Source organism: Nycticebus coucang, chromosome 12 (genome assembly GCF_027406575.1).
Source record: "Nycticebus coucang isolate mNycCou1 chromosome 12, mNycCou1.pri, whole genome shotgun sequence".
In the NCBI taxonomy this organism is placed as follows: Eukaryota; Metazoa; Chordata; class Mammalia; order Primates; family Lorisidae; genus Nycticebus; species Nycticebus coucang.
The window spans coordinates 28211228-28229321 of record NC_069791.1 but is presented as its reverse complement, the minus strand read 5'-3'; the positions used below and the strand labels follow the sequence as shown (position 1 = coordinate 28229321).

Sequence of the window (18094 nt, the reverse complement as noted above, 5' to 3'; positions counted from 1 at the left end):
TAAGTCCTTTTATCTCTTTGCAGTTGCAGAGTATCTAATCGTTTTTGTTATCCAACCTTTTTCCTTTATAATATCAGAAATGACTGTTTAACCAGAATCTCATTCCTTCTTCCATGAATATAATAGTGAGTATCTTTTCATATGGCTTAAACTTCTATGACCCTTTCACTTATTTTCCTTGAGTTTCCTTGAGTTTCAGAATGTGGTTTGAGCAGTATTGTTAAAGTGCTTTGTAAAAAATAACGGTAAAAGAGAAGTAATTTTTTTCTTTGAAAACTGAATGAATCTTTCCTTTTCAGACTGCTGAGCTAGGAAAAAGAGCCCCAAGATGGATCCGAGATAATGAAGTGACGATGTGTATGAAATGCAAGGAGCCTTTCAACGCACTGACACGGAGAAGGCATCACTGTCGAGCATGTGGACACGTAAGTGAGATTTCTTGATCATCAGGGTTGCTAGAAACTATATAACTAAGGTAAAATCATCAACTTGGAAAAGTTCCCCCCCCCCAAAAAAAAAAGAAAATCCCAATCATTTAACCAGTCACTTAAACTTATTTTGGTGCCAGCTGTGCAAAGCACTGTCTTGTTCCCTATAGAAAAAAATGGTAAACAGAATGATCCCTGTCTTCACAGAGCTTACATTATAATAGAGAAAACAGACAAATAAGACTTTCATATTACTCTAGATAGACTAAGACAGCAATCAAGAAGTTCAAGGAGAGTGTTGACAATGGAGGAAGAGTTGGAACCTGTTTTAGATAGAAGAAAAGACCAATTTGTGGGGTTGGTATTTAACCTGAAAGGAGTTGTCTCCTATAAGGATAGCAGACTAATTATACATAAGAAAGGAGGCTATCTCTATAAAAAAAAATCTAAAACTTAGTTGGGTATGATATACACTTACTTTTAGTCCTGGTTGCTCGGGAGGCTGAGACAGGAGAATCCTTTGAACCCAGGAGTTGGAGATTACAGTAGGTTGTGATTGCAGCACTACACTCTAATCTGGGCAATAGGGTAAAAAGCTGTTTCAAAATATGTATATATAGTGCTTTGCACAGTTGTCACCAAAAAATAAAATACATATATATATATACACACAGCTGGGCGTGGTGGCTCATGCCTGTAATCCTAGCTCTCTGGGAGGCCAAAGCAGGTGGATTGCTTGAGCTCAGTAGTTCAACACCAGCTTTTGCAAGAGTGATCCCCGTCTCTACTAAAAATAGAAAAATTAGCCGGGTGTTGTGGCAGGTCCCTGTAGTCCCAGACGGTGCTTCCCATGACTGGTTTGTGCCATTTCCTAGAGTGGGGAAGAGTGCCGGGTGGAGTGAGGAGAGAAATGAGGACAGGGAGATCATGAGTTCAGTTTTCGAGGATATTGATGAAACATTTAGAAATATGAAGAGTAAAGGTCTGGACCACACCTGCAAGGCCAGGAAGAGACAGATGAGTAAGCAGGGCCCGTCACAAATAGCGTTATGCCTTGGTACATACTGTCAATGTGTATGGGGATTTTCTTAGTCTGATAAAAATCTGCCTTTTACATTTTACTTTTTTGTTCATTTGTTTTGTTGGTTTTTTTTTTTAATTAATTTATTTTTATTGTTAAATCATAGCTGCGTACATTAGTGCAATCAAGGGGTACAATGTGCGGGTTTCATATATAGTCTGAAATATTCTCATCAAACTTTTTTTTTTTTTTTTTTTTTTTTGAGACAAGAGTCTCACTTTATCGCCCTTGGTAAAGTGCTGTGGCGTCACCTGGGCTCAAGTGATCATCTGGTCTCAGCCTCCCAAGTAGCTGGGACTACAGGCACCCACCATAACACCTGGCTGTTTTTTTTTTTTTTTTTTTTTTTGTGGAGACAGAGTCTCACTTTATGGCCCTCGGTAGAGTGCCGTGGCCTCACACAGCTCACAGCAACCTCCAACTCCTGGGCTTAAGCGATTCTCCTGCCTCAGCCTCCCGAGCAGCTGGGACTACAGGCGCCCGCCACAACGCCTGGCTATTTTTTGGTTGCAGTTTGGCCAGGGCCGGGTTTGAACCCGCCACCCTCGGTATATGGGGCCAGTGCCTTACCGACTGAGCCACAAGTGCCGCCCCACCTGGCTGTTTTTTTTTGTTGTTGTTGTTGTTTGTTTGTTTTTTTGAGACAGAGCCTCAAGCTGTCACCCTGGGTAGAGTGCCCTGGCATCACAGCTTCAACTCCTGGGCTCAAGCGATTCTCCTGCCTCTGCCTTCCAAGTAGTTGAGACTACAGGCACCTGTCATAATGCCCAGCTATTTTTGGGTTGCAACCGTCATTGTTGTTTGGTAGGCCCAGGCTGGATTTGAACCTACCAGCTCAGGTGTATGTGGCTGGCGCTTTAGCCACCTGAGCCACAGGCGCCGAGCCATGCCTGGCTGTTTTTCTTAGAGATGGGTTCTCGTTCTTGCTCAGGCTGGTCTCGAACTTCTAAGCTCAAGCAATCTGTCCAGCTCAGCCTCCCAAAGTACATTTTACTTTTTCTCATTTATTAGTGCCTACAACTAGTTAACTGCTTAAGTCTTATCCTTTAAATATGATCATTCACTCAATTATTCTTTTAAATTTAAGGTGGTTTGTTGGAAGTGTTCTGACTACAAAGCTCAACTTGAATATGATGGTGGTAAATTGAACAAAGTTTGTAAAGACTGTTATCAAATAATAAGTGGATTCACAGACAGTGAAGAAAAGAAAAGGAAAGGAATTTTAGAGGTATAAAATATTCAATTTGGGGTATCTTTTAGACTTTCATATTGGGAACATAGAATTCTCTGAGCCATGAGCAATACAAGTAATATATTTTGTTGTTTAACTGGGTATTTCTCTGAGTTAATTTGGATAATGAGCACGATTCATACTTTTATTTCATAGTTGACTTTTGGAATCCTACTTGGTTGTATAGGAAGGGGGGGCTGCTATGTTAAACTTGATCATGCATTTGAAAAAGGAATATACTGATTTTGTGGTGGCACCTATAGATAAACATTAGAATATTAATTAATATCTCTTCTAAAGCACAAATTATTATGTTGCATTTTCTTTATGAGAAAGCTTTTCTCTCAATTTCATCCTGTGGACTTTGAAAACCATTATGTGAAATTTTTCAAATTTAGATCACTAATCTCATTACCTGAAAAAGTCGTTCAACTTACTGCAATCAAGTAGCCAATTTATTATAGTCCTTTAATAGCCTGTGACAGTAATCTGATAACTATTGAAATATTATTGAAGTTAAAAAAAGAAAAGAAATATTATTGAAGTGTCTACCAAGTGAATTTGACTCATGTTTTAGGATAGATTTCAGTCTCCCAGGCCTGGGAACTGTAATGCAGCTTGTATCTGCAATGCATTTCACAGCCAGAGATAGTAACAATATATGGGGTAAGTTATGTAATAAGGCCTTTGTGGCAACAAGTTCAAGGTAGCCTGGAAATGCTGAAGAATAGACTCATGATCAAAATTTTGTAGATCTGAAGTCATAGACATATTTGGTTCATTGAGAATTTCTAAAGATTTATTTATGAATGTTTATTGAATGTATATGTTGTATGAGTATACAGAGGTCATTTCTGTTAACTAAAAAAGGATCATAAATTTCATGTTCCATTTGAGGTTGAAGTATAGGCCCACAGGCTAAAACAAGCGTAATTCTGAATTCTTCTGGGGTATAGATGTTACTCGTGTGGCAGACCAAAATGTGTGGCTTTCTCGGGCAGTGAGGGTGGAATGGCATGCTTCACTGGACACTAGGAACACAGCCTCAGCCTCAAGATGTAATAGCAACGCCTGGTAAGATTGGCACAATGGAATGTGTCAGATAACTTGTTTTAAGGGTGAGCGCAGACACACCGATTTTATGAAATAAATCTCTAGCTAGTTTTCTAGAAAACCATATATTTGAGGGGAAATTATTTATTGTCAACTCATTTAACCAAATAAAAACATCGTGTGTGGTCCAGAAGTAGGCAATATGCACATTTAAATGTGTATTTGGGGCTCATTTTTGTGCCTAGTAGTGTCCATAGGCCCTAAAACAGTGGTTAGTAAACTTTTCTATAAAGGGCCAAGAGGCCAAACTGAGGCTATTACATAGATACTTATAAAAAGAATGGTAACAAATTTTCACACTTTTTTATTTGGAGACAGAGTCTCACTATGTCACTGTGGCCTCATACATAGCTCACAGCAACCTCCAACTCTTGGGCTTAAGCGATTCTCTTGCCTCAGCCTCCCAAGTAGCTGGGACTACAGCCACCCGTCACAACCTCTGGCTATTTTTTTGTTGCAGTTGTCGTTTACCAGGCCCGGGCTGTGTTCGAACCCACCAGCCTCGGTGCATTAGGCCAACACCCCTACCCACTGAGCTACAGGCGTTGCCCAGATTTCCACACTTTTTTTTTTCCCCCCAGTTTTTGGCTGGGGCTGGGTTTGAACCCGCCACCTCCAGCATATGGGGCTGGCACCCTACCCCTTTGAGCTACAGGCACCGCTCCTTTCCACACATTTTAATTGACAAAATTCCAAATACATTTGGTATGTGGATTTTTTGTAATATAGGTCTACTAATAAGAATGGAATTTGAACTATTACCACCTCTTCTTTTTGCTGCTCTGGGTGGTACTTGTCTGCTCGCTTGGTGCAGTCCTGGGACCTCTTTGTGAAGCAGCAGCTGAGGAGACTCCATAGCAGATGAAAAGCCTAAAGAAGGAGTCAAGACTGAGAACAACGATCAAATTAATTCAAAGGGACAGGATAGTTCTGCGGTGCAGTTTAAGATGAAGAGGCAAAGCCTACTGTGAACGACAGGGTTTGTCATTGAGGCAGATCAGATTCTGATTTGATGGGCAGCCAATCAATGAACAGACACACCTGCACAGTTGGAAATGGAGGATGAAGATACAGTTGATGTGTTCCAACAGCAGACAGCAGGTGCCTACTAGGAAGGGAACCTGCTACTTTACCCCAGAACTCTGTTATTATAGACCAAGATGACATTCTCAATTACAAAACTGCAATTTGGTTCCATCACATCCTGACTACTACAGTATAGATTTCTCTATTCTTTTCATTTTCCCCTTCCCTATTCCTTTATTGTACATAAAGTAACTGGTATATGTGCGCAAGGATATTGCATTTTTAAAAAAACTAAATAGCCGGGCGGCGCCTGTGGCTCAGTCTGTGGGGCGCCGGCCCCATATACCGAGGGTGGCGGGTTCAAACCCAGCCCCGGCCAAAACTGCAACCAAAAAATAGCCGGGCCTTGTGGCGGGCGCCTGTGGTCCCAGCTACTCCGGAGGCTGAGGCAAGAGAATCGCTTAGGCGGGCGGCGCCTGTGGCTCAGTCGGTAGGGCGCCGGCCCCATATACCGTGGGTGGCTGGTTCATACCCGGCCCCGCCAAAACTGCAACCAAAAAAATAGCCGGGCGTTGTGGCGGGCGCCTGTAATCCCAGCTACTCGGGAGGCTGAGGCAAGAGAATCGCTCCGGCCCAGGAGTTGGAGGTTGCTGTGGGCTGTGTGAGGCCACAGCACTCTTACCAAGGGCCATAAAGTGAGACTCTGTCTCTACAAAAAAAAAAAAACTAAATAGCCAACAGTGTGTTTTGATTGACATCAGGTGGAGATGGGTTGGGGGAAAATACTGGTTCTGTGAAATACCCCCTTTTTCTCCATTAGTGGCATGCTCATCTCTTACCTTTGTATTCCAGTAAGTTATTTTGCTCACTGTTTTGTTTTGTTTTTTGTTTTTTTGTTTTTTGTTTTTTTTGTAGAGACAGAGTCTCACTTTTTATGGCCCTCGGTAGAGTGCCGTGGCCTCACACAGCTCACAGCAACCTCCAACTCCTGGGCTTAAGTGATTCTCTTGCCTCAGCCTCCCGAGTAGCTGGGACTACAGGCGCCCGCCACAACGCCCGGCTACTTTTTGGTTGCAGTTCGGCCTGGGCCGGGTTTGAACCTGCCACCCTCTGTATATGGGGCCGACGCCTTACCGACTGAGCCACAGGCGCCGCCCTGCTCTCACTGTTTTTTTTTTTTTTTTTTTTTTTTCTTGTTTTTTGGCCTGGGCTGGGTTTGAACCCGCCACCTCCGGCATATGGGACTGGTGCCCTACTCACTGAGCCACAGGCGCCGCCCTGCTCTCACTGTTTTAACAAAACAAGAACAACATGAAAAACCTTGCATACCTTGTTCAATTAGAGAATTTTAATGTTTTCATTTATAATTGTAAAACTAAGGACAATTTTAGAACTTTTTTGCACGTAGCTGTTACATGTAGGGCAAACTGTCTTTAAGTAGGGACAAATTACTCTAAAAAAAATGAATTCTAGTTTTCCCTTCAAGTCAAGCGTCTTGTTGTTGAAATAAATTTCTTGTTTAAAATGAAAAAAAAAAAAAGAATGGAATTTGGCCAGGCACAGTGAGTCACACCTATAATCCTTGCACTCTGGGAGGCCAAGTGGAAGGATTGCTTGAGCTTAGAAGTTTGAGGCTGGCCTGAGCAAAAGTGCGGACCCTGTGTCTACTAAAAACAAAAAAAATCATCTGGGTGTCGTGGCGGGCACCTGTAGTCCCACTACTCGGGAAGCTGAGGCACGAAGACACTTGCACCCAGGAGTTTGAGGGTGCTGTGAGCTCTGCTGATGCCACTGCACTCTACCAGAGGTGACAGAGGGAGACTGATTTTTTTTAAAAAAAGAATATTTTTTTCTTTTTGCAAGGATAACATTTCACTTAATTGGAATCCAAAGTTAGTGTTCTCTATCATCGAATTGACTGTAAATGGTTAAAAATGATTTTTGGCCTCTGGGCCATACAAAAACAAGAAGTGTGCAGCCCTGGCTTTCAGGTCCTCATCTGCCTACCAAGGCTGTTTAAACTATCTGTGATGAAGCCTCAGTTTTATTTGCAAATCATCACAGATTGATGTTTTTGTAAACTATACCATCGGGCACTTAGTATCGTGGCAATGTCAGATTGCTATGAAAGTTTTGATCCTTATTCTTACCTTGCGCACTTCCTAGAACTGGTAACACAACAGTCTGCAAGTCAGCATCTACAATACTGAGTTCTACCTTAAGGGTTTCAGCCATGGAAAGCAGAAGTTACTATAAACCAATTACTTTCCATAAGGTAAACAGTGAAAGCTATTGTTTAGCTTAATGGGTTTGCTCCCTTTTTAGCCAGTGATTTATGTCTGGCTAAGCAGAAAACTATACATGATTTGATAGAAAATATATATTGCAGCAAAACTTTTTTTTTTTTTTTTTTTTTTGAGACAGAGTCTCACTATATCGCCCTCAGTAGAGTACTGTGCTTTCACAGCTCACAGCAATCTCAAACTCTTGGGCTTAAGTGATTCTCTTGCCTTAGCCTCCCAGGTAGTTGGGACTTCAGGCACCTGCCACAATGCCCAGCTATTTTTTGTTGTTGTTGCAGTTGTCATTGTTGCTTAGCAGGCCTGGGCCAGGTTCAGACCCGTCAGCCTCAGTATATGTGGCCGGTGCCCTAACCACTGAGCTACGGGCACTAAGCCTGCAACAAAACTTTTTAATTATCTCAGGTACCAGGGTAAAGATTGTTGGTTGGTGTTTACCTTTTTGCTGTTCCCTTCTTCTTCTTCTTTTTTTTTTTTTTTTTGCAGTTTTTGGCCAGAGCTGGGCTCGAACCCGCCACCTCTGGCATATGGGGCTGGCGCCCTACCCCTTTGAGCCACAGGCGCCACCCTGCTGTTCCCTTCTTGCTCAGTTGAAGTATGTATAGCATTGTGGTTGAAAGTTCAGGCTGTGGATCCAGACTGTTTAGATTCAAATCCTAGCATGCCAATTCCTAAATGTGTGGTCTTGGGAAAGCTATTTAAACTCTGAGCCTCAGGAATAATCAAAGTACTAACTTCTCGGTGTAGGTGTGAGGATTAAATGAAATAATGCAGGTACTGCTAACAAAAGTGCCTTCCATAATAGCAGTCAATAAATGGTTAATTCTTTCTAAATTCAAGATGCAGTAACATAAAGAATTAAAATTAGGCTCAGTCCCCGTAGCTCAGTTGTTAGGGCACTAGCCACATACACCAGCCCTAGCAGGTTCGAACCCAGCCTGGGCCTGCTAAAAAAACAATGACAATTACAACCAAAAAATATCCAGGCGTTGTGGCGGGCGCCTGTAGTCCCAACTACTTGGGAGGCTGAGGCAAGAAAATTGCTTAAGTACAAGACTTAAAGGTTGCTGTGATGTCACGGCACTTTACCAAGGGTGACATAGTGAGACTTGGTCTCAGAAAATATATATATATATATATATTTTTTTTTTTCGTGTTAGTGATATTTTTTTAACAGCAATTGCAAGTGAATCTTTTTTGGGCAATCCAAGGAGACATTTTATGTGAACGCGTTATGAATGTTTACCTTAAGTCAAGTTACTTCTCTCTCTCTGATTCATTGTGTGTTCACTTCTCTCCGGCTTTCTCTCCATTATATTTTTCTAGATCGAATCTGCAGAAGTATCTGGAAACAGCGTGGTGTGTAGCTTTCTTCAGTATATGGAGAAGTCAAAACCTTGGCAGAAAGCTTGGTGTGTGATCCCCAAGCAAGACCCCCTTGTGCTGTACATGTATGGTGCCCCCCAGGTATCAGCAGCACGTGTGTCTGAGGGGATCAAGGGCGAGGTGTGGGGGTAGGCTACCGTGACCTCAGCATCCTTCCGTTGCTCCCCTCTAAAATGAGAGAACCCAGTTTTACTGCGTTTCATTAAAACTGAAAAACAGGGAGTAACTAAAATTCAAGTTTGTTGTTTAAGCTGATTGATCCCTTATATAGACAATACTTTCTTCAAACTGTGGATCCTGTGTCCCCTTCTCTCCTTTTATCTACAGAGTTTGAGAAAAGGTGAGTTAAATTAGGAACAAGCATGCCTAGAAAGGTTGAAACAAGAAGTTAGAACAAACCTTTTTAATGGTAGGGAACATTAAGAAAGACTTAATTTTGTTTGGTTTTGGCTCAGCGGATATGTGAGGAAGGGGCATAGTTTAAATCAGTCTTGATGACCATTCGGTAGCAATTTGGGGGGAATTCTGTGTGCATGGATCAGACATAACTCTATGGGAATAGCAGGTTTAGCTTCTAACAAGAGCACCACCAGGAAATATGGATTGTATTTTTAAAAATTGAACTGGCTCAGTGCCTGTAGCTCGGCGGTTAGGGTGCCAGCAACACACACCAAAGCTGGTGGGTTCGAACCAGGTCTGGCCTACCAAACAACAACAACAACTACAACAAAAGAATAGCCAGGCGTTGTGGTGGGCACCTGTAGTCCCAGCTACTTGGGAGGCTGAGGCAAGAGGATCTCTTAAGCCCAAGAGTTTGAGATTGCTGTGAGCTGTGACACCACTGCACTCTACCAAAGGTGACAAAGTGAAACTGTCTCAAATAAATAAATAAATAAATATTGAATATGCAACACTTAAACCACGTGTGTATTCGCCCTGAAACTATAAATTTTTTTTTCTTTTTTTTTTTTTTTTGCAGTTTGGCCGGGGCTGGGTTTGAAGGTGGGATTCCCACCTTCTTTTTTTTTTTTTAAGGACACATTAAAATTTGCTTTAATACTACTTTGGGGGGAAAAAAATCACACTTGTAGTGAATGAACAAGATACATTTTTACGCTATTATTTGTATCTACCATGCCATGAATTCATAGGGAAGAGGTTCCAGTAGCTCAGGGAGACACCTTGCCATTGAATGTGACAAAGTGTTTATTGACTTTTGAATTCACAGGAAATAGGTTCCAGCACCTTGTATCACCGTCACATGGGGACTATTGGTTGTCCTGTGTGCTATGCTGTACACCTATTATGCCATGAGCTCATGGGGAATAGGTTCTTGCGCCTCAAACTATGAGTCCGCTGGTACTCCTGTGTGCTATGTTAGATGCTTATTATGCCGTGAATTCATAGGGAATGGGTTCCAGCAGCTCAGGCTCCTTTCCGTTTGTTCTCACAAAGTGAGCTTCTCTGGGTGGCGCAGGCTGGCGCTTCAGTTGAACCCAGGTACCTTTCTCTTTGGCTTCCTTCTTTTTCTGATCATTTTCCTTCACACATTTCAGGAAGCTATCTCGGCTCTTAGAGCGCTTAATATGCTCAGTACGAACATTAATCCTCTTCGTGAGGATCTTGCCCTTAACTTGTTTGTTTACAACAATGCCAACAGCATGCTGGGTAGCATTGTAGACTCTTCCAGTTTTGCCAGGGTGACATTTGTGTGGCATGCCTTTTTGAACAGTACCCATTCCCTTGATGTCTACAATATCACCTTTCTTGTAGATTTGCACGTATGTGGCCAAAGGAACAACTCCATGTTTTCTAAAAGGCCTAGAGAACGTGTGTCGGTGCCTCTCCTCTTTCCCTTTGTGTTTGCCATTTTGGTGAATTACTGGAAGATGGCGTCTCCGGCCGAAAAGGCTTTTTTTTTTTTTTTTTTTTTTAGCGACAGAGTCTCACTTCGTCACCTTCAGTAGTGTGCCATGGTGTCCCACAGCTCACAGCAACCTCCAACTCCTGGGCTTAAGCGATTCTCTTGCCTCAGCCTCCTGAGTAGCTGGGACTACACGTGCCCGCCACAAGGCCCGACTATTTTTTTGTTGCAGTTTGGCCGGGGCTGGGTTGGAACCCGCCACCCTTGGTATATGGGGCCAGCACCCTACTTACTGAGCCACAGGCACCTGTTATATTTTAAACTATATTTACCTTATGAGCTAATAAAATTTTTTCATTTTGGAAACAGACTAAAAATGCCAATATATATATTATACTCTGTTTTATTGTTTTTCCTATGACCTTTTCCCTGTCCATAAATCAATTGATGGAAGAATGTATCACCAAGTAATACTGCCTTTGGTAGTGAAATTATCATGACTCCTTGCTGGTTTAAGACCATAAGATGGCTATTTCTTTTTTTTTTTTCTTTTTTTGTAGAGACAGAGTCACTTTATGGCCCTCGGTAGAGTGCCGTGGCCTCACACAGCTCACAGCAACCTCCAACTCCTGGGCTTAAGCGATTCTCTTGCCTCAGCCTCCCGAGTAGCTGGGACCACAGGCGCCTGCCACAACGCCCGGCAATTTTTTCTTTTTTTTGGTTGTAGTTCAGCCGGGGCCGGGTTTGAACCCGCCACCCTCAGTATATGGGGCTGGCACCCTACCAACTGAGCCACAGGTGCCGCCCAAGATGGCTATTTCTTTCTTTTTCACTGAATGGAGAGTTGCACAGGCTGTCTCACAGAGTCGTGTCAGTGAGTCTGATATGGGCCATTCATTCATTCAGTCAACATTCTCAGTAGCCTCACGTACAGGGAGTCCTCAGTCCACAGAGAGCTGTCCCGTGTGAGTCTGTGTGGGGCAGTAAGAAGAAGAGAGGTTTAATAGGAGCAAAGGCCACACACAGCCATGCTCATACATCTCACGCGCTTCTGTCCCATGGTGTCTCCTTAGGACGTCAGAGCCCAGGCCACCATCCCGCTCCTGGGCTACCTGGTGGATGACATGCCGCGGAGCGCAGACCTGCCCCACAGTTTCAAACTGACCCAGTCCAAGTCTGTGCACAGCTTTGCTGCGGACAGTGAGGAACTGAAGCAGAAGTGGCTGAAAATCATCTTTGTAGCTGTCACAGGTGAGACACCAGAGGGTCTAGATGAGCATCCGGCCACCTTGGACGATCACCCTGACCCGAAGAGAAAATCGGATTGCTGAACGCCAGGACCAGCCACGGTGTGAAGGGCTCGAGTCGTGCGGCTCAAGACATTCCCAGCTCTCCCTGCTCAGACCTAGCACTTTATGTTGAAAAGTAGAGGCTCATAAATGCATCTTTGGGGGCCTGTTTTCCTAGGTTTATGTACTCTTAGTGAAATTAATGTGCAGAGCCATTCTACCAGTAAAGTTTTTAAGTAATGTGAAAAATGGAGCAATTTTTGAGCTACTCCTTGAATATACTTTGGTCTTGAAGAAAATGGTTATCAATTGATTCTATCCCCATCAGTTTACAGTGAGCACTTTCATTTAAGAAATCCTATAACGTCTTCTCGTCTTCTCGTTCCCACGTAGGACCTGTACCAGTTTAAAAGATATACCTCCATGTTGCCAAATTAGATCCATAGTGAAAAATACAGGGACAGTTTAGACTATAGTATTAACTTATTTAATTTAGTTCATAAATCTCAAGCTGCATAAATGGTGTCTGTTCTTTTTTTAAAAATGAGAAAAAGGACAGATTTTCGGTGTTCAGATTTTTGATTTATTAAGAAAGGTAATATTTGTTTTTGCAGAAATATTCCTATGAATACAATATCTTAAGTATATAGCAGTTATGTGTATATAGTATTTTATATATATATATATATACACTATATGCTTTTCTCCTCAGCTTTAGGTTCATAGTTATTTCTAATTTATTTTATAAATATAAAGCATGGTTTATCTTGGAATCAAACAGTGTTCTAAACTTAAGAAATGTCATTGGTGATTTGTTTAACTGATTGGCATCAAAGGGTATTGGTATTTTTATAATAAATAGTAGTTTATATGGCATGGGATATATTCGTGAATTCCAACAGTACTTTGAACATATCTTTTTTTGTTGTGTGCCTATTTAAAACAGTGCCTCTCTCCGAAGGTGCTATTAATACCTATTTAAATAAGTATAAGGTGAGGGTTCAGTTAATGCTTCAGTTTTTTATTTGGAGATAAAAGTGCATTTTGGTCACTGGGATGGTCAAAGTCCTATAGGTTATTTTACCTTTTACAGTGCTAAATTGTTGGCAGTAGTTAACATCAGCATGTGCAAAAACGTTCACCAAAGCCTGAACTCGGTGAGACACTTGACTTTATACAGAACTTGGATATGTGGAAACTACATTTGTTGTAATGATTTTCTTTTCCATAGGATGATTAAGCACGGTTAAATGAGGACTGTATATGACGAAGGTGGAAGGTAACTGTGTGGGCCTATTCCTTTATCAGGAATGAAACAAATTCACACACAATAACCTATGTTAGGGGTGGGGAGCGGTGGTTAGTAGATATTAAAGGAAGTTTGTGCTCTACCACCTCACCATAGAAGAAGGGGAAAACACAATAGTGAAAAAAGTGATATTTTAATGGAAGTTTTTCAGGAGGTACAAATGATTGGGAAAAAGTCTGAGAATTTTCTCCCTTCTGTCCTCTTGGGAATTTTAATAGACATTATGATTCTTTGTCATGAAGGCTGCTCTACACTGTACTGTACTTGTGATTAAAATCTCACGTTCAGTTGACTACTTAATTTAATCCTTTTCTTGAATTTTACTCCCCCCCATACTGTCATACCCCAAACATTCTCACTTTTTAGTGTACCAGTCTGCTAGAAAGCTATTAAGAACGATTCCACTAACCTCAGTCTATAAGGATTACCTTTTAAATGTAGAACAGAATTTGAGACTACCACACACTTATTCTAGCCCTGTTACTTTAAGAAATAGCTTATTTCTTCCATCCCAAAGGAGGTAGTGAACCAGTTAAGTTATTGCTGACATGACTAAATTCCCTTCCTCCATAAAAGGAATACCAGCCATGATCATTACCATGAAACCAAATCCTTGGAGCCAAAAAGAGATAAAGGTAGCTTCTTCAGCCCTCCTTATTAAATCAGGGACAGACTAACAGAAATTGTACATTGCTTCTCTTATCTAATTGCCCACCTTGTGTGTGTGACGTATGTTCAGAGTAATTATTGAGAAAGTTAAACTATAGCTATAGAGATGCTGCTGCTTTGGTTTTCTTAAGAGAAATACTGTAATAGGAATATAAAATGATTATCAGGGGAAGAGGGCTTTTGTAATTGTGATCAGAACGCTGGAAATGTATGGACTAAAGAGAAGATTTATGCGTCAGATTATTTTTGAAAACGATTTTGAACAGCGGGAAGACTAGGCTTTTCCCTACTCTTAAGCTCTTCTGGAATAGAAGTGATGTGACTCTCAAGTTTTGGCTCAGTAAGTAACGATGTTATTTAATGCAGATTATTGAAAGAATACCCTTGTAAAGAGAATATTTATTACCATGTTCTTAGTCATTATCTTTATTTTTTTTTATAAGAAACATTATTATTAGGAGAGCATGTCTGCTTACCCAGTCAACATCGTTACTTTCCACCTCACATTCTTCCACTAAACGCACGGAGAAGCAACGGAACAGCCTTACCTATTTGTCTCTTCTTAAAGATTCACTAATGCTTTTACTCTAAGACAGGTAAAAGAACACTCTTAGCATTTATTAAACAACTCAAACCCAAAGACCTCAAAGTGTGATTGGTTATGAGAATAATCAATGTCTTTTCCTTTCTGAGACACCTGAGCAGTCATGACAAATCAAACCTTTAAAAAAAAAAAAAAAGCCAAAAACCTCACAGGTGGTTTTCTTATTAAAACCGACATTCTGTGGAAGCCTTCCCTTTTCCCTTCATTTGGTGCTTTTTCTTTGAAGTGCCCTTCCTCCAAACTTAAACAATACTTCTTTGACAAAACAGCTATCATTACAGAGCAGTCCAGTTTTTAAATTTAAATCTTGCTTTTGTCGAAAGTCCACCATTTGGTGTGTTAAGTATAAAGTGCAGTGCAGACTTTTATCTCGGCGTTATGTGGGGCTTAATGAAAAACACCACCAGCCACTTTTGTAATAATGGCATCCACAGGGCCATCCTGTATGCAAGCAATAAAACTCTTCAGGGTATGGTTTTATACTGAAAGTTTAATGAGGGCCCCGAGCCACAAGAATGTAGAGAATTATTAACTTCCTAGATAGGATACTGTAATGCAGATTGCTGGGCAGAAGGAAGGGAAAGGGGGGAGGAGGGCATCATTCCTCGGATTCAAATATCAAAAGCAGTTTTACTTTCACAAAGGGTAGGGATAGTGAAACAGTTAAAGCACATCTGCACTACTTTATAAAGCTACATTTTGTTGTCCGTGAAGTTTAATTTATTGTACAGGTCGGTGTACTGATCTTCCTCACTGGGTGACCTGCCTATCTGAATTTTTTAAAAACATACCCATTTTCTTAAATTACCAAGCTTTTTTGTAGGAACTAACCTTTTACGCACATTCTGTCCCCATATACAGATAGGCATTTGGATTTTTAAAAAGGAACGCTTGTCATACATGTATAAAGAAAACCATATAGTTCATGGTACTGCAGGGTTGTTAAAGATTCTTTGATGCCTTTTAAAAACCCTCTGTCAAAAATCCCTTTGAGTTCATAATTCTGTTTTACTTTTTCTTATCCTTTGTGGAAACAGGGTGGCTGCTTGTTTTTTCTGATTCTATTCAAAGCCTTAAGTTCTTATTCGATCATTGTCCGTGGCAAATCTCTGGTGATCCTTCTGGACGAGGTAAATCTTGAACGGGTACCAGCAGAAGCAAATAAACTTCTAGAGAAGAAGGTCTTATTTTGTTCCTGGTATCCTTGCTATAATACAGAATAGAAGAGGAACTAAAATTTCCTACTTCATATGATGTTCCTGTTAACGGGTCTAAGATTAAGCACATGGTATTTATAAGCTAAAATTAATTCAAAAGGCAAGAATGTCTTAATGTTTTCATTCTTAAATTTTTTTATTCTCCAAGAATGTATTAATGTAAGAACTGGTCAGCCAGTTCCTATTCTTAGGACTCTGTTGACATCTGTCGGGGATCATGTTGCTTCTTCACTCTTATCCAGTTTTATTAGTTTTATTTTCATACTATTATCTACTATAGATTCTCCAATTGAGAAAATATAAGTGATATATAAAGACCACTGGGTCAACTTAAACACTTTCTGTGAATTTATACATGTATGTATATATGTACAAACTGTTGATTTTTCAATTCTGCCTTCCCATAGGAATGCGATTTTTCTATACAAATTTTTAACTTAAATATTTTAACATAAATTATTTACATGGGTTTTTTTATGTATAATTCATCCTTATATATGCCCCTTGATCATGTAGTCAAGATAATGTTGCTTTCTTTACAGGTAGGGTGGAGAGGAATAAGGTTAGAAACTGAAACTAGAACGAGTGAACAGGCCGGGCGTAGTGGCTCACGCCTGTAATCCCAGCACTCAGGGAGGCTGAGGCAGGAGGATTGTTTGAGGCCAGGAGTTTGAGACCAGCCTGGACAGCACAGTGAGACCCTGTCTCTAAAAGAAAAATTAGCTGGGTGTGTGCCTGTAGTCCCAGCTCCTGTTAAGGCAGAGTGAAATGGAACAAACATTTCGGCCCAGAAGTTTGAGGTTACAGTGAGCTGTGATCATACCACTATACTCCAGCTTGGGTGACAGAGTGACCCCATCTCTTAAATAAAGAATGTACAGAAAGCGGACAGAGATTTCTGGTCTCTAGATTAGAGTAGTATATTTTAAGAGGAAAATGCTTAAATTGCAGAAGTGATATAAACTATACAATGCAAATCTATGTAATTGCATGCTGATGGAATCCATTGCACCAAGGCTTTTGACTTTGGCCTGTTACATTATAGAGTACAATATTTATTTTTTTCTCCTTCAGACTTTTAAGAAATAATTTAATTCTTTTGGGCCATTTCTTGCACTGTTTACTGAGGCAAAAAAAACCCTTCTGATGTCGGTCATGGTCTTTCGGGCTGAGTGGCAGAATGCAGTGTGTTTTTCCATGTTCTGATATGAAATAGCACATGGTTTCTACAAGAGTTTTTAACTTGTTGGGGTCACTGACAGTCACATGATGGTTACCCCTTTTCCTAAAATTCATTGTGGTAGGTTTAGTGGAAAGTTAATCTCCTAGCATCTTTTAATAAGTGAATACCAAATACATAGTGAAATATAGGTTTGAGAAGAAATAGTAGAGACCATTATGATAACAGAATTACATTGTCTATAACACAGTACATGGACTTTGGAATGTATCACTTGGGGGTGGGGGGGGTGTCTTCATTAGCCAAACAATCATGGTTGTAAATAAGACCTTTTTTTTAAAAAAAAAAAAAAAAAATCATACTAGCATTTCATTTTGTGAGTGACAATTGACTGATATTTTTAAGTGTTATCTGGATTTTTCTTTTGAGTTGTTGACTAAGTTTGAAAAGGTATGTTTTATCAGAATTTTATAGTGGACTCGAATGTGAAAGTGTACACCATAAATGTTTTTTTCTAGCTCTATGAATGTAAAATACTTGCAGATAGTGTATATATGGTGTAACATATGTATATTTGGTCATAAAGAGAATGGGAAACGTTGTAAAGTCAAGCACTTTAATTCCTATTAAATATTAAACCTTTGTATCTTGTAAATAAACACATCCTTAAATCAGTTCCAAAGAGTTACATTTTCTTTCAGCTAGGATGATACATGTTCAGTTCACAATGATTTTGGGTGTTTGCTCAGGAAAAAATGACTCAGGATACTGCTGCTCCTTCCTTACCCTAACCAGCCACACATACACACAGGTACACCAAAAAGAAAATCTGTGTAAGTCTTTCGAGAATAAAGCTTTAAAGCCAGGTGCAGTGGCTCACACCTGTAATCCTAGCACTCTGGGAGGCTGAGGTGGGAGGATCCCTTTAGCTTCAGGAGCTCAAGACCAGACTGAGCAAGAGTGAGACTATCTCTACTAAAAATAGACAAATTAGCTGGGCACTGTGGTGGGTGCCTGTAGTCCCAACTACTGGGGAAGCTGAAGCAGGAGGATTGCTTGAACCCAGGAGTTTGAGTTTGCAAACCACTAGCCTGGGCAACAGACTGAGACTTACTTGGTCTTAAAAAAAAAAAGAAATCCCTGGTTTACTTGATTCTGTCTTCTCCAGGCCTGTACCTATGCGGTAGCCAAAGAAAACATACAACAAATTGGTTTCTTTCTTTCTCCTTTTCTCCTTTCTTGAGAGTTGCCCAGACTAGCATGTATCATCATTGCTCACTGCGTCCTCAAACTCTTGGACTCAAGTTGTCATCCTGCCTCGACCTTCTGAGTAGCTGGTCTGACAGGTGGGTGCCACCCCACCTGGTTAATTTTTATTTATTTATTTATTTATTTAA

The 18094-nt window shown here is 40.7% G+C and overlaps 1 protein-coding gene and 1 pseudogene across 2 annotated transcripts in view; both read left to right on the top strand.

The window, feature by feature from the left end:
* The window catches only part of FGD4 (FYVE, RhoGEF and PH domain containing 4), a 264568-nt gene extending 248332 nt beyond the window's left edge, over positions 1–16236 (top strand). For both annotated transcript variants that reach the window (XM_053556931.1, XM_053556932.1), the window contains exons 14-17: positions 300–425; positions 2597–2737; positions 8506–8646; positions 11503–16236. In XM_053556931.1, coding sequence (XP_053412906.1) covers positions 300–425; positions 2597–2737; positions 8506–8646; positions 11503–11760 — 666 coding nt within the window. In that variant the 3' untranslated portion in view covers positions 11761–16236. The remainder of the gene's footprint in view (positions 1–299; positions 426–2596; positions 2738–8505; positions 8647–11502) is intronic.
* On the top strand, positions 3352–5139 carry LOC128561041 (small ubiquitin-related modifier 2-like; annotated as a pseudogene).
* Positions 16237–18094: the final 1858 nt, after the last annotated feature.